Source organism: Lepidochelys kempii, chromosome 16, assembly GCF_965140265.1.
Source record: "Lepidochelys kempii isolate rLepKem1 chromosome 16, rLepKem1.hap2, whole genome shotgun sequence".
Lineage (NCBI taxonomy): Eukaryota > Metazoa > Chordata > Testudines > Cheloniidae > Lepidochelys > Lepidochelys kempii.
Window position 1 is genome coordinate 26,004,404 of NC_133271.1, and position 16,029 is coordinate 26,020,432.

A 16,029-nucleotide genomic window follows, 5' to 3' on the forward strand; every position below is an offset into this window, starting at 1 on the left:
AAGAACATTCTAATGGATAAGAGCAAATGTAAATAAGGAATGCAATACAAAAAAAGATCAAACGTGCACATCGCCAACTAAGGTGGAAAAAATCTTAAGATGAGTATAATGCCATTGGGAAATTGCTAAAAATACGTTAGCTGTTAGGTGAATGCAATGCCCAGCATACCGGATTCCCTAATACAGACCTCAAAGTAGGTACTTTAAAACCAAAAAAGCAACATTACATCTGAGTCCTACATTAAGTAGCTGAGACATCTCTTCCAACCACACAGTTTGCTTAAATCTGCCACTATTAAATGAAAACCATGTCAGATATTCAACAGTTTAAATGAGACAAACAATTAATACCACCCTTGATGGTTTGATTCTTTTATTATGCTAAACCTGCAAAAAGGATTCCCTTATTTGCAAATTCAACCCAAGAAGTGAGGAAAAGGACAAACATTAGCAAAGTGTTCACTACTATTAAGGATTTTTCTCAGGTGGGCCCACCTGTTTTTTCCTTCTGTAAAATAAAGTGAAGAGTGAATAACATGATAAAGTGTTTTAATACGTTTCAGTGTCTCAGGATTGGCCTCTTAAAATCAAGGAGTGTTTGTGCATTTCAAAAGAACAGTGTAGAAGACTGCATTCTGGAATACGTTATAGAAATTGGTGAACAGAATAAAACATTAAATAAGGCTGGAAAATACCTTGCAATGATACAGAAATACCGTAGCATTTTCCCACTTAGTTTAAAAGGAATACTCAGTACACAGTCAGTGCATAGCATTAAAAAGGAGAAACTAGAAGTATATGTAAATGCAATTCATATGCACCACTTTATAGTGTACACCTATGAGAACTGAGAAAGTTTTATGACTCAGCATACAGCAGCTAAAGGGGTTCAGAGATTCCAGACCAAAATGGTAACCCAGTCATTCACATTCTGTATAGTCTAGAACAAAATGCAGCTAATCTTGCAGACTTTAAATATTTTACTATTCAGAACTAGGCAATATCAAAACCACCCGTCTTCCAGGAAAAAAGAAAGAAAGAAAGAAAAAAGAAATAATACAAAACTGATTGAATGGCTTGTAAAAGCAACAGTATTTTACAGAACGATAACAAATGCAACATTAGGGTCTCCCCCAGACTGTTGGCATTCGGTTATTAGAGTAGATTTCTCTTGTATTGCAATGCAGACAGCCATTTTAACACACTAGAATAAGAGAGCCTCCAAGGAGGCTATAGGAACAAAACACGTATACTGAGAGAATCTGGATAGAGCCTCTCAGGAATTTCCCATATGTCCACAACTGCTTCTTTTACTTAAGCAAAGACTTAATGGTGACAAACTCACTTTTGAGTAGGTTTTTTTAAAGCAACCTGTGTCCAAGTAAAAAACCAAAACCCAACAACACTTAAGTAACACAAACAAAAATGATCACTGTAAAGGTAGCAGTTTTTATAAGAAATGCCAACCTTAAGCATTGAAATGTTTGAGGTCATGGTGGCCAGAGAGAAATGTCTTGCAAAATGCAAATCAATAAATCCTTTAACATGTTCATTGCTTTATAGTACATCACATGATCCCACCCCCCATTTGTGTTCTCAGCAAAAGTAGGAACAAAGTTCATGACTTTTCAGACAGGATGAATGAGGGAGGCTGAGCCCTGAACACGGTGATAAGAGCTCAGCTGCGTCAAGGTGGCACTTAGTGCTTCCAAAAATACAGCAATGATAGGCAGCTGTCACCTATTTTCTAATGTTATATCACTTACTCAGCAATATTTATAGTTTGTGATTTCTGCGTACAGACACGTACGGTGGCTTTACCAATCTGAAACCAGGCCTCCTAGTCAATGTACTACTGTATGACTTGGAGAACTCAAGAGCTGGGAATATTTATGCCCTGATTTTTGTTCTCTTTTTTGTAATAAAATAAGATACTATTACGTCCAGTTCAAATACTGCCATCTAGAACATTTATACATAATATTAACATACAATTACGGATTAACTGGGAGATAGTTTAAGAACTCCATCAAAAGACATCTTCCGATGTCTTTGTCTAAAAACGGAATTGCTGGTGCTTCCAGTTTCCCACTGGAGACAGAGGATCGAGCCCTGAGCTGCAGGAGGCTTTGCTCTGTGCTGGAGTTTTGCTGTAACTGGGAATTGTAATGAATTTTGTACTGAAGAAGTCCCTGCTCTGTGGGTGGTGGTAGTGGGGTGAGTGTAAAAAAAAAAAACCCCAAACCCTACAACAAAAGCTGATAAAATTGTGTAATTAGTCAAGTGTATATATTGCTAGACAGGCTATTAAACAAACTCAATTTAAGCCCAGTGGATTAACTCAATACAAACCACAAGTCTTGGTTAGTTTGCTGCACACTACATATGTAAGCAAAACATTATAAGCAATATGTGTAATTGAAGAAATTGATCTGAACACTGTTCACACAGGTAGGAAGCAAAAACTACATGCTGCGTCATGTTCCAGGCTGTGCCTGGGACTGTGAGAATACAAGGGAGGGAATGAGCAGTTTCTGGTTCAGTAGTTTCTTGAAAAAGCTGTTTGTGAAAAAGAAAAGAATAACCTAATAACCTGAATGCTCTGGCCGGTGCAAGAGTCACTGGAGTTTTCACTGACTGCAGGCAAGAAGTCAGCTAGGATACCAGTGAGAAACCATAGCGAGTAATGGGACAATGTGGGGGTTCATCAGCAAAATGGACTCCAGCCAGTAGCACTGGTATGTGAATTCTAGAAAAGCAGGTGTGTTTCCTGTGTCTGTAACTTTCCATATAAAGAAACATGTTTTGGTGCTGGCTCAAATAATAATAATATTAAAATAAAAAATCCACCTCCCAAAAGAAAGAAGATAGGGTGGGGCATTATTCAAAGGTTTCCCATTGCTTTCTGAGCTGTTCTACTTTACCTGGGGTGGCTGAAACCTCCTGTTTTGTCTTTTTTAACAAATCTTCAAATGGATCTTTTGTCTCCTCAGGCTTTGAGGGAAGTAACACTGACTCTAAGCCCTTCGTGGGCCTCGGGGGAATCAGAGGGGGGTCGTTACAACTTAGCGCCAACCCTGGCTTGACATCTATCTTGGAGCCAGAATGGCTCGCTGGTAATGTTCTGATTTTAGAAGGACCACTTAAACGTGCTGGCTGCAGAGAGCTGGCTGGGGAAGGGTTCCGGCTTTGCTGCAGTAAGGAACTAGCCTGTGGTGTTGTCGCAGCCTGGCCAAACAGATGGGGCATGGACAACGCTGAAATGTTTGGTTTAGGTCGCTGTGGTTGGTAAAAGCCAGAATTAGGTATCATGAAGCTGGAGCTATAAGTGTGACCTAAAGGAGGGGTAAAGGGTCCCCCTGGGGGTCTGACCAGCGATATCGTCAGGGCTGCTGGCACTGTCTGTGTAAATGGATTGAGGGATGGCTGCAGAAATGGCGGTGCTGAAGGAGGGTATCCCAGCGGCTGGGTGAATGGTGCCGGCGGAGGAGATGCAAAGTCGCCCACCACTGAAGCAAAGCCAGCAGCAGAGCTTGGAGAGGCTGAGCTCTGCATACTGCGAGAGTCTTGCTGGGGTCCCATGTTTTGCCAGCTGGTTGTTTTTAATGGATCCAGCAGACTAAGAAGATAGTCACTTTCACTACCGGCATTTTCCGTATTAACCTTGACTGGCTGAAGCATCGCAGTCGTTCTGCTAGAACTGGATAGAAGCTGAGAGGGGTGAGGGGAATAAGTTACTGACTGTCTGAATTCTGGGCCAAGGGACACAGTCCCAGCTCCAAGGGGCCCCTGCATGAGCTCTGAAACCAAGTCGCTATGTCCCATAGTGTAAGTGTTCACTGCATCTGCTGTCCCAGCTGGAATCTGGGGTTTGGTTGGTCTGGGTGCAGGTGGTGGTGGGACTATCCCTTGCTCAGGAGTTTTTCTGCCCTGTGGTCTAGGGATGGTGATGTTCCCTTGAACAGTCGTGTTCCCTTCCTCCTTTTCTGCAGGCACCAAGATGCTGTCTCTGCTCCGGGGTCTCCGTGGGATTGATGGGATGGTACCAAAAGAAGTCAGGGGCCTCTCTGGTGAGCTTTGGGAATATTTGGTAGGAATAGCCATGTCATCATGACCCATACTCCACAGCTTGTTGTAGGGATGAGAGAGTTTCATTGATGGCACAATCCTGCTTGTCTCAGATTCACCAAGATCCATCCTCTGCCAGAAAGTACAAGACAGATTAACATCTGCTCAGCACAGACGTGAACAGCACAGCAATAGGGGGCAACACGGGGGCTGGAGAGAAAGATGCACACATGCTGCAAGCATTTGCAGGTGAGGGACAGAGAAAAGATTGTGGTTTAGGTGTGAGGACAGGAGACGGGAAGTCAGGCCTCTGGGTTTTAGTTCCAGCTCTGCCACGGATAGGTTGTGTGACATTGGGCATATCCCTGCACCTTCCATTTCCCAAATGTAATCGGCACACAGTGAAATCTACTTACGGGGGAAGTGGAGGAGACCAGGCTCAAAAGCTTTAATTAACATACAGCAAATGCTCTGCAATACCTGGATATAAGCCATTAAGTATCATTATAGGAGTGATGCTACATGCCTTTGCTTGGTGTTGCACAAGATGTCAAAGGGTCTTTGTTTTAGTTTTGCACTTGCTAAGAAGGCTATTCAGGAAACATGCTGCATAAACAATGATGAGACTTTACAAATTGATTCCCCCTTTTGACTCATGTGGGCCAAAATGCAGTCAACTCAGAAATGAAGGGACCGCGAAATCTCCTGTCCATCCCAGGTACTCATCTGGCCCCCATTGCTGTAATATCAGATTGCCTCAAAAGCTTTACTGTATTTATGGTCACAAATTCTTGTGGGACTATTATCCCCAATGTACAGATGGGGACCTGGGGCACAGAAAGGCAAAGTGACCAGGCTGTGGTGGAGCAGAGATTTGAACTAGGGTTTTCCAAGTCTTATGCTAGTGCCCTAACTACTGTACCATCCTTTCGCTTCCTAAACTGCTTAGTATTTGCATTGCTGAGCACCAACCTCAAGGATATCAATGTACTACAGCTGGGGGACAAGGCAGATTCTGGGAAAAAAACCCTTGTAAATGGATCGGGATTTCTGCTTTGAAAATGAAGGTCTCGGTTCCTCCTTGCTTTTATGTTGCAACAAAAGACCACAGACATAATCTCTCATTCAGAAATAAATCTTCTGAACACACTGGGAGAGGATGGGGGAAATGGATGCATTTACACTGAAATACAGAATTCTTTCTTACAGAAGGCTGGCTGATGGAGGGTACTTTAATTCTGCAGAAGCCCTTCCATTCTTTATCATTTACCTTGTATAAAATCATGCCCATACCTGATAATCAAAAGTACATTGCAGCACACCCTCCTCTTTGGGGGTCCTTAGGTCTTCCAAGCTTTTGGCTTGGCTGAGAGGTTGAGGCTGTTTTTCCACCTCTAAATTAGTGAAAATGTCCTCCAGGAGGTTAACTTCTGTGACCTTGTCTGGCGTAGGAGGGTTTGGGGGCAGAGCCTCCTCTGCTTTTTCTGGACTGAGAACCTCTTCCCCATCGGCACTATCACACTCTTTCAGGGCCCGGTATGGCTGAGGCCTAAGAGACAAAAATGCTTTATCACCTCACATCTAGAATTATTTTATTTCAAATCCTTTTTGAAGCGTGCAACATTTCAAACTAGGAAGTGAATCCCCAAGAGTGATCTCAGCATGGATACACCTGTCATGTGACCCTTACGGTACCTCCTGTAGGGGCTGGCTTGAGCCCATTGCATTGGGTTGAATTCTGAACATTTTAGACTTATTTCCCTTTTGTTGCACTTTGAAACTAACATACACATGGGCCTAATTTAGGAGACATGAGGGTTTAAGGTGGAATGTTTTCAAAAGTAAGATTTTCTTCTAGGTATCATTACTACTTAGATTATCAATACTTTAAAACATCCGCATGCATTTACTTTCACTACAGATGATGCTGGTTGACTTTTTGCATTTCCGTTGTGATGATGAAAACAGTTTAAATCTGAATTGTGTTAACTGATCTTTCAATAAAACATTCAATAAACACATTTCTGTGAGCAGCAGCAAGAAAAGAATGGTTACTCCATTGCCTTCTCTTTTCTTGACAATCCTTCCAACACGTCAAGAAAAGGTGGTCATGATAATTTAGCATCTTTATAAACCATGAAGTAGAACACAGGAATGAAGGGGATATAGAGAAGTTCAGTTTTAAAAGGACACTTACTGCCCCATTAAAAATTATTTTAATTTCCCTATCTTACAAATAGCTAATGAATTTTTAAAGTAAAAGTACACTTTTCACAATTTGTGCTGTTTACTTTTTACATTTCACTCAGCCAGGACAAATGAAATAGACAAGTCAGCATCACGTAATGGTTCTCAAAACTCTAGCACAATGCTGCAATGTTTGCAGGGGAACATTTGGTTGGTTTTTAAAAATCTTTTTCCACTGGAGTTTAGAAATATCACAGTCCAATTTCTTTACTTATAAGTTTATGAAAACTATATTTTTGGGGGGCAAATTACATTTGACAGTATCCCTTTAACAGAGGGAGTGTGGCTATACAGTGAGCAGAGGTGGAAAGAAAAAAAAGACTTAAGACTGGAGGATTTTAAATGGAGGAAGATGGGTACTGAAAAGGAAGGGTTGAACAGAAAGCAGCGATGATGCAGTTGAAAACTCACTGAGCAGAGCTGTATTTGAGCATGAATAATCTGACACTAGCTCTCCACTCTGGCTGCCTCTGAGCCCGCCCACAAGTAGAATATTGTAACGAGACCCAGTTGTTTTATGCAGGAAGTTGGATATTCCCAACAAGAAAGTGAAGTTGCAAATACGCCTGTGTTTTGCACACAGTTACATTCTCTAAATTCCAGCTAACTCAGCACTGAATGTAAGTCATGGGGTTTTCTTGCAGTAATTGGGAGTACTGTGCATAGTTTCAATGATTATACTGGTGTCATCTTATCAAGAGACACTGCAGTCCATGATGGGGAAATCTATTTTACATTTACAGCCAACCCCTGGGTTACTAGAATACACTGCTCACATGTACTTCAGAAAAACATTCCTTGAACACCATTAGATTTGCATATCAGTTCTGCGTATGGGAGAACAGCAGCATAATGTGCATCCAATTAATAATGAGACCTGACATGATTTCTGTGGTGAATGGCATTTGATTAGCAGCCAGTCTCTCAGTGGCATTTAAACAAGGCTTTGGATTAAGAGAAAATATTTGAGAGTGTGGGGAATGTAATGTGGAAGAATCCTTCTCTTTCTTTCCATATATATATAAAATATAAAAAATATAAAAATATATAATGCAAATTTATGAGCAAAGTGTACCTTGCTTCATTCATCATTACACAAACACTGGCATTCAACAATCGGTACAGCCATGAAATGATGCACAAGACAGAGGCACCCAGTAGTGCATATCTCTAGCTAGTGACTTCTCCTACAGCATAAAACTATTTCATGAGGGGCGATATAGAATGAATTAATTCCACATCTTGTGAAATGCAAGTTCAGGTTTGCATGAAGAGGAGTTGGGGCAACCAGGTGGGATTTATGAGGGTGGAAATGCAGCATAGTGTCAGTTACGATGACTCAGGTCCGGATCCAAAATCCACTGAAGTCAAAAGAGAGAGATCCACTGACTTCTGTAGGCTTTGGATCAGGACCTTAGTGAAGGCATGTGAACGCATGATCTTTCAGATGTGATCAGAATTTCCATCTTTAATCTCACACACAACTTGCTCACAACTCCTTTACATCAGCTCTTATTGGAAAAATACAACAGGGTGAATTAAATATTTCTGGGGTCTTCCCCCTACGTAAGCACACAAGTGCAGGATCTTCCTTTCTGTCCTCCGATGGCCAACCCATGGTGGGTCTTAAATGTCCCGTGCCTTCTCTGTCATTATGGGGTAATCTTACCCACTACTAGAGGTCTCTGAACCCAACCTCCAATCCTCAAAGAGTCAGCTGCTCTGGCTGCCATTACGTTCCTCCCAACTCATTGCGGTGCTAGTTGGCCATCTGGGAGCAGGGTAAAATTCTCAATCATATTCTTGTTATTCCGAGTTTTGAATATTTCCACACATGTAGCAACAGCTAGGGCTACAGGTCACAAATCAGATGACCTTTGAGAGCACACTGACTCCTGGACACCACCATGTTAGCCCCTTCCCACAGGCTAGTCGTACACAGCTGCAGTTAGTCACAGGCAGGCTTGGTTTGGAGAAGCACTCAGATCTGACTGCATGTCATTCTCAGTGGTGGAAACTACTTGAGACCAGGCGCTGTCTATATTTCAGGCACTTCCTGCTCTTGGAGCAGACATAAATAGTCCAAGAACAGGCTTCCTCCCAAAATTTCAACACCTCATCCTCAGGCTTTGGGCACAACCAGGAATTGCATGGAGTCGCAAGAATGAACAGTATTTTGTAGGAATTAACTTTTTTTGGGGGGGTGGGTGGGAGGGGGGACCTCAGGTTTGGTCTGACTGGCCCATTAGGATCAATCTCTTGGATCACGGCCTTACCGCTCGCTGCCCTCCTGAGAGGTATGTTCAGAGTGCCAATGACAACTAGAGGTGTGTATTACAAGTCAGTCTGCACTTCACCCCATGTGAGCTTTTTTCTGCCTGATTATTCCAATTCTGAAGATGTGGGAATACTTTATATAGGTCTGTTTCATTCTGTTCTATGGACCAACTTCATGGAAACTGACAGACATGCCAATTTTCAAACGTGGGTGCTTTTGAAGGATTTCAAAATCCTATGGCTGATGACCTAATCAATATACAGGTGCCTCAAACAAGCATTTATAATCCAAAATGTTGATATGGGCCTCTAAGTTCAGGATTTAGACATCCTCTGCAGGAGTCTTTGTTTGAAAATTGGGCTCAAAAGTGTTAGAGAGGTTTAGGAATGAACTTAGCAGTTACTATTTACCGATAAATAAGTACACATATGGTATCTCTCTCTCACACACATACACTCACTCACTCTAAGATTAAATAAAACTGCACACTGATTTATGAAACTCAAAGCATTGTAACTGTTACCATCATGAAGAATGATTTCTGGGACTGTATTTGAAAATGGAATTTATAAAGAGTAAAGTCAAAAGTTCTTGCCATGAAGTACTTTACATTAAGTTAATAAAATGGGAGTTCAATTAAGGGCACAGACAATAAGCAAGATCAACTAACTACTTGTTTTATTTCCTGTGTAATTTTGGGTCACACTGCACACTGAGACGCCTTGGAAATCCTCTGGCTTTGGGAGGAACCTGAGGGTTACTCCTCCAGGAGCCACTGAGGACCTGGTATGGGATGAAACAGAGAGGCTGGAAATAAGAGGGTGGAACTAGAGAAGGTTGACGACTGCACTGAAGCATAAGAAGCTCACAAGACAACTCACAACATACAAGTAGCCCTGGATGCAGAAGAATGGCAGAAGAGCAAAGGGTCTGAGCAGGAAAACAGGAGGGGAAAGCAATACACTGGAAAGAAAAGCTAAATGGAGGGTCACCTCCCACACAGCCCAAGTCACCAATAACACGATAAGTTGTGCACCCACATTGTGGGCAACAAATAGCACAGTGCTTCATGCAGAACACATGCTCTTGCATGCCTCAGAGAATCAGAACAGTCAAGCAGGAGAAATATTAATACAGTCATCAAGTGCTATAAAAAGATTTAAAAACTCTTAAAAATCCAAGCATAGAAGCAGGCAGCCTTGACTGGTGCAGATATCGCCGTTCAAAGCCTGAATTAATACAATGAAAGAATAAAGACTAGACCATTCAAAAGGAGCAGAGAAGAAAAAGTTTTCAGAGAAGGCAGAGACAGGATCCTCTTCCTGCTGAAATTCATCACCAGAAGAGTCCTCAGAGAGGAAGACTGTATAGTGTCGCATGGGCTTTACAAGGCTGAAGGAAACAGGAAGAGAAAAGGAAGTTATCAAGTTGTCACATTCAAAGTTGCAGAGAGGAGAGAAAACCAAGCAATTCAGGTTCTAAGTAATTTTTGAACTCAACTGACTGCTCCAGTGCCTGAATGCAATATGACTCAATGGGGTAAGTGTGCAGCTTAACTTTGCAGGCTGAACATACTGTTTTTCTAGACCATCCAGTACTGCTGCCTCTTGGGAAAAGGTGCTGGGACCTGCAGACCCATCACCACTGTAAGTGGAGCCAGGATGGAAACCAGCCTTCCCACCACAATTTCCATCCAACAATCTGACCTCCTTCCAAATTATTCCTTTGAGTTGTTCTCAGCTTCATTGTACAATCTAATGACACACAGGTTGAGATATCAAGCAGGATAAGCAGAAGAGAACTGCTCAAGTGGGTAAAGAGGGACAAATATCCACAAAATGTTTGACAAACCTCCTTGTCCCAAAGCCACACAACTAATTGTACCAGGAAGTGCTGCACTACTTACCTACACCTTGCTCTCTCCAGAAATGCTGCCTGCTAATGTCTTAATATTGGTCTTAAAATTGCTCCGATTTGAGGTATTGTTGCTACCAGGTGCTGCTTTAGAAAAGGGGTGTATGTACTATACACATACTGTATAGTACGTGTCTACATGAAATATTACCCTCTCCCCCATTAGTTATATACTGTAATACATACACAGTCTTTCTGCTGGAGATGGTGGTTTAAAGTTTTTGCAAGTAAGATTTTACAGTGAGTCTTTTTATCTGTGAGACGTTGTTTAAACATTTATTTGTTATAAAAATATGTGTCTTGTCCAGCTGATCCTATGAGCTGTGCCTACATGTAAACATACATTATATCTATGTCTCTGTGTGTTTGTAGATAAGTAGATTGACGATAGGCATATAAACACACAAACTATATAATAAACAATACACAGATCAGAACTCCAGGTCTGATCTTTTGCCCACTAAAGTCAATGACAAAGTTCCATAATGAAGAAAACACCATAATTCGGTGTGCATATGTACAGCTGGCTATCTGTATAGTAAGGAGAAGACATGGGGGGAAAGAGAAAGCATATAACTGAGAATGGGACATAGAACAGGTATTTCAGGGACGCTGATTTTGTGGATACTTTTCCATTAATAATTGTTGCTGCCAGTTGCTTTTTTTATTTGGTTTTGTTTAATCTTAAAGAAGCTAGATTATTCTTTTCACTGTTAAGCAGAAATGATTTACTGAATGTGCTCCAGGGCAAATGAAGTGGATACTACTGCTTTAAACATTCCGAGTGATCCTGAGTTGAAAAGTGGAGGAGATGGCAGAGTGCGCCCATGTTGGAAATATACTGGATACAAAGGAGAAAAGAGCAATGAAAAATTAGCAGCAACCAGGAGAGAGTGCATGTATGTAGTACAGCATAAATCTGTCATTCCTCTCTGGAAGGCTAAGCCACTTATTAAACATTAGCATGTAAGAACTCTTGGAAATATTTTTAGAGCATTTTAAAGAACTAATAAGTCCCAAATAGAAACTTAAAAAAAAAGATTCAATTTTAAACTATTAACCGTAGAGCTCTGCATTTTAATCTCATGAGCCTTATCGTACAGCAGTGTTTTTGGGCCCGCTTTTCATTCCCAGACGACTTAAACAATGAAAGGCGGGGAAGGGGAGGGAAGGGAAAATAAATCATAGAGGGTTATGAAAGCATGCGTCATTTTCAGCCATCCCCATGAGGTCTCTGCCCAACTACATTCATTTCATCTGCTGTACACAGCTGAGTAAGATCCCAGCTATCTCCATGAACAGCGATACACTATCAGAAGCACAAAGCCATAGAGAAAATCAAAAGACAAGGACCTGATCCTGCTACCACTGAAATCAACAGCAAAACTCCTACTACTTCAGTGGATGCAGAGTTGGGCACAGTATGTACAGTGAGGAGCAGGTTCTTATCTTGTAGATGATGGAACCACATTTGCACATTAAATTAGAGCAGTTTATGTTGTGGGCTAATATGTTGAAATCGGAAGAGGACCCAAATAAGGACGGGGGGGGGGGGAAGACTTGTTGGCCTTATGGCACAGGCATATTAAAGCCTGGTGGCTCTTGTGTTCGAGATCAGTCTTCAGTGTTTTCTTAGTTCTGTTGTTCTGACCACTATTGTGAAAGATGGGCTGAAAGAGCATGTCGAAAAGAGGAAGAGAGTTGGGAGCTGTGGGCAACAACAACTCAAGAGGGTGTGAGATGCCCACTGTGATTTTTGTGATAAACATTTACTCACAATTAGGCCAGAGTAACTGGGGCTGGGGTGTGCACAGCTGATCAGATTATACTGTAGTCTGTGTTACTCCAATTGGAGTGGTCACATGAGCTGTTCCTCTCTCCTCATGCTGTAATGGACATTCCAGGGAAAGCAAAGTGCTGGCGCTGAAGCAAGCTACATTTGCTACAAAACGTTTGAAAAACTCCTCCCGGCACTAGTTTTACATATGCAAGAACATTTCAATGAAGGTTAGAAAAGGGGCTAACAAAGACTTTTATAGTCAAAAACATTTTAAAAAATGCTTCATCCTTTCTTGACTTATGTATAAACACTCCTTTTCTCTCTCATACATGGGAATTACCACTTGACAGTAGCCCAGCAAACCTACTAGAGTTTCACAGAAATCAGAAGAAACTTGGAATTTCCACAGATTTTTGCTGAGGAATTCAACCTTTTGGTTATGTGCAGTTAGAGTCTGGAGGTTGTGAATTTCAGATAAGTCAGTTCAGTTCCTTTCCAAAGTGTTACTAACGACCTCCTTTGTTTGGCTAGGGTCTGTTTAAATTCAAGTATTTTTTTTTTAAAATGTGGAATTAATTCACCATGAAGGAATATCTAATTTGAAAGAGGTAGTTCAAAAGACAGACTGGTGGATCAGCTAATAAATTGCATTTCAGTGGAGATCAATATAAATAAGATGGAAGCTATAATGCCAGTTAATAGGCACTTTTTTTTTTTTTTTTTTTTGCTTTAAGGCACCTTACATGACAAAGTGGGATTTCATAATAAAAACTTATTTAAATTCAGCTGCTGCTGTAGTTTCATAAAAGATTTTTGTCAAAGACAAGGGACAAACAATCTAAAATGTCCACGTTTAAATTTTTTATTAGCTTGAGGCAGTAGAATCAAAAAAAGAGTGCCTATTCCCTCATTAAACCAATTCAGCGACGATCCTGCAGTCTACCACCCACTACTTGCTAGGATTTCATACACAAAGAGCTGTCTCTGAAAAGGCAGGTCACAGCAAGCCCAGCTACAAGGCAGGCAATGCTGTAGTCTTAGAGGGAAAAAAGGATCCTGTCCGTCACAGCGACAACCCTCATCATCTCCACATGACTGCACCAGCTCCTGCCTACCTAATCTCTTAGCTGAGTTACCATGCAGATGACTTGCTGATCTCTTTCTAATGTTTAGTTTAACATGTCTTCAGTTAGCACTCGCATATGACAGTACTGACAGCTGTGGCTGTTCCTTTTAAAATATCATGTCAGAAACACAGTGCAATAAAGCCAGGGATGCGCTCCATGGCTCTGCGTACCATTATGATAGTATGGATTTATTTTTTAATGAGGAAGATCTGCATCTTGGGAGCTTTTTTCATGTGTCAGGATGCATGGACAAATCAGCAGCACATCACACCGGCCAAAAATGAAATGCTGACAAATGTAGATATTTCAAATTTAATTGACACCTAAATGTACTTAAGATAAAAATATAGAAAATCACTGAGCACTGGGGTTTGGGAATTAATGAAGGGAATTCTATAATAATTTAAAAGGTTATTTAATTTACAGGGAACTTTAATTTATATATATTAAAGTAGGTGCTTTGTTTCTTTCCCCTCTGATTATGCAGATCATGTTGTACAGGTGCAGCAGGGTGGACCCACTTGTATTGTTTTTCCCATGCACCGGGCATCCCAAATTTCACATATTTCTTGATTCCTGGAACAGCTGTGCAACTGCTCGAGGGAACTAAGGGTTTTGGTCCCTTTTAGGTGTAGTAAATATGAAGAGAATAAGGGGTTTGGATTTGTGGAGTGCTTGTTACCAATATGAAGTGGAGACCAGAGACTAGGGAAATCCCTATTTTGTCTCTCATTAAGAACAAAGCACAAATCCCGCACCTGTAATACTTTCCTGTAGAGTATGAAAAATCATTAGGCCCGGGTACGTACTACCAACAAAATTCCAGGATTTGCTTGTTTTTTTCTTTTGTATTAGCTTCTGCCATCTTGGCATGAGTTTATTGGTGGGAATGTTCCCAGGAGCATTGAATGTTAAGTGAATAGGCACATTTTTAATTGACAAACATTAGAATTCACCCTAGAAATCTGATTCTAAGAGTTACACTCATCCAATCAGGTAATGGAAACAATACCATGTGACCTGGACATCCAATGAGAGCTGACAAATTGAATTCTGTAAATTTTTAGTGAACTGCTCACACTCAATCTACAGAACAGGAAATATTAGAAGTCACCAAGTAATTTCTAATCGGGATAAGCTGAAGAAAGTCAGCATCTGCTCTAACAATTAACAGGAAAGAGTCTAATAAATTATTAGTTTAACATTATTTGCTTATCTCAAACAATACTAGCCTGCACAGAGCGCACTTCCACTGCAGAGATCAGATCTCTTTACAAAGGCAGGTTGTATGTTAGATGGAGGAACTGAATCCCAGAATTTCAGTTACTTGCCCAGTGTCACAGAGGAAGCTGGTGGCAGATCCAGGAATTGGACCCAATCTGAATCCTAGACCATGTTGCCTCACTAACCAACAGGATGTAAGGGGATCTTTGGAAGACTATGCTTTCATGTTGGAGTTTTGGATGAGAAGGGCCCTTGGTTGCATCTACATCCTCCCATACTGCTATCAAACCCATATGGCCTACCTTCTCAGTGCCACCATTCCTCTCTGGCCTTCTAAACAAGACTGGCATCATGGAACAAAAACATACAATGAACATACCAGTGACTTCCATAATTCTCTATAAGACAGAGGAAAAATGCCAGTAGGCAAGTTTTAAGGATGTTTTAGTTTTAAGTTTAAAGATGCTGAGTTTTGGCTGGAACTTGACACAGCCATGTTGGAGTCCCAGAGAAAGCCATCTCTTCTCACAGATGACTTCACGTCATAATATAAGTACCATGGTCTCCAAACCATCTTTGCTTTATAGGAGTCAACTCAGAATTTGGACAGGAAAATATAAAATATAGAATACCATCAAGTTTTATTCTTAAGATTACACATATTCCACAAAATACTGAGGCTTGCTGTGCATGGAATTTGACGCTCTAGAGGATGTGAACAAAAAAGGACTAAGATTTTGGATCCGAGTGCCCGATTCCCATTAATTCTGATGAGCTGAGTGTCAAAAATCTCTCAAAAAGAAAAGGAGGACTTGTGGCACCTTAGAGACTAACCAATTTATTTGAGCATGAGCTTTCGTGAGCTACAGCTCACTTCATCAGATGTTTACCGTGGAAACTGCAGCAGACTTTATATACACACAGAAATCATGAAACAATACCTCCTCCCACCCCACTGTCCTGCTGGTAATAGCTTATCTAAAGTGATCAACAGGTGGGCCATTTCCAGCACAAATCCAGGTTTTCTCACCCTCCACCCCCCCACACAAATTCACTCTCCTGCTGGTGCTAGCCCATCCAAAGTGACAACTCTTTACATAATCAAGTCGGGCTATTTCCTGCATAGATCAAGGTTTTCTCACATCCCCCCCACCCCCATACACACACAAACTCACTCTCCTGCTGGTAATAGCTCATCTAAACTGACCATTCTCCAGGTTTAAATCCAAGTTAAACCAGAACATCTGGGGGGGGGGGGTAGGAAAAAACAAGAGGAAACAGGCTACCTTGCACAATGACTTAGCCACTCCCAGTCTCTATTTAAGCCTAAATTAATAGTATCCAATTTGCAAATGAATTCCAACTCAGCAGTCTCTCGCTGGAGTCTGGAC

The 16,029-nt window shown here is 41.2% G+C and overlaps 1 protein-coding gene across 5 annotated transcripts in view; it reads right to left on the reverse strand.

The window, feature by feature from the left end:
* Positions 1-356: 356 nt before the first annotated feature.
* Positions 357-16,029, reverse strand: part of DENND1A (DENN domain containing 1A) — a 381,020-nt gene continuing 365,347 nt past the window's right edge. For 4 of the 5 annotated variants that reach the window (XM_073313958.1, XM_073313954.1, XM_073313959.1 and 1 more), the window contains 3 exons: positions 9,857-9,985; positions 5,362-5,617; positions 357-4,200 (listed from right to left, as the gene is read on the reverse strand). In XM_073313958.1, the coding sequence (XP_073170059.1) occupies positions 2,881-4,200; positions 5,362-5,617; positions 9,857-9,985 (1,705 nt within the window). In that variant the 3' untranslated portion in view covers positions 357-2,880. The remainder of the gene's footprint in view (positions 4,201-5,361; positions 5,618-9,856; positions 9,986-16,029) is intronic. The other variant, XM_073313955.1, reaches the window with a different exon arrangement.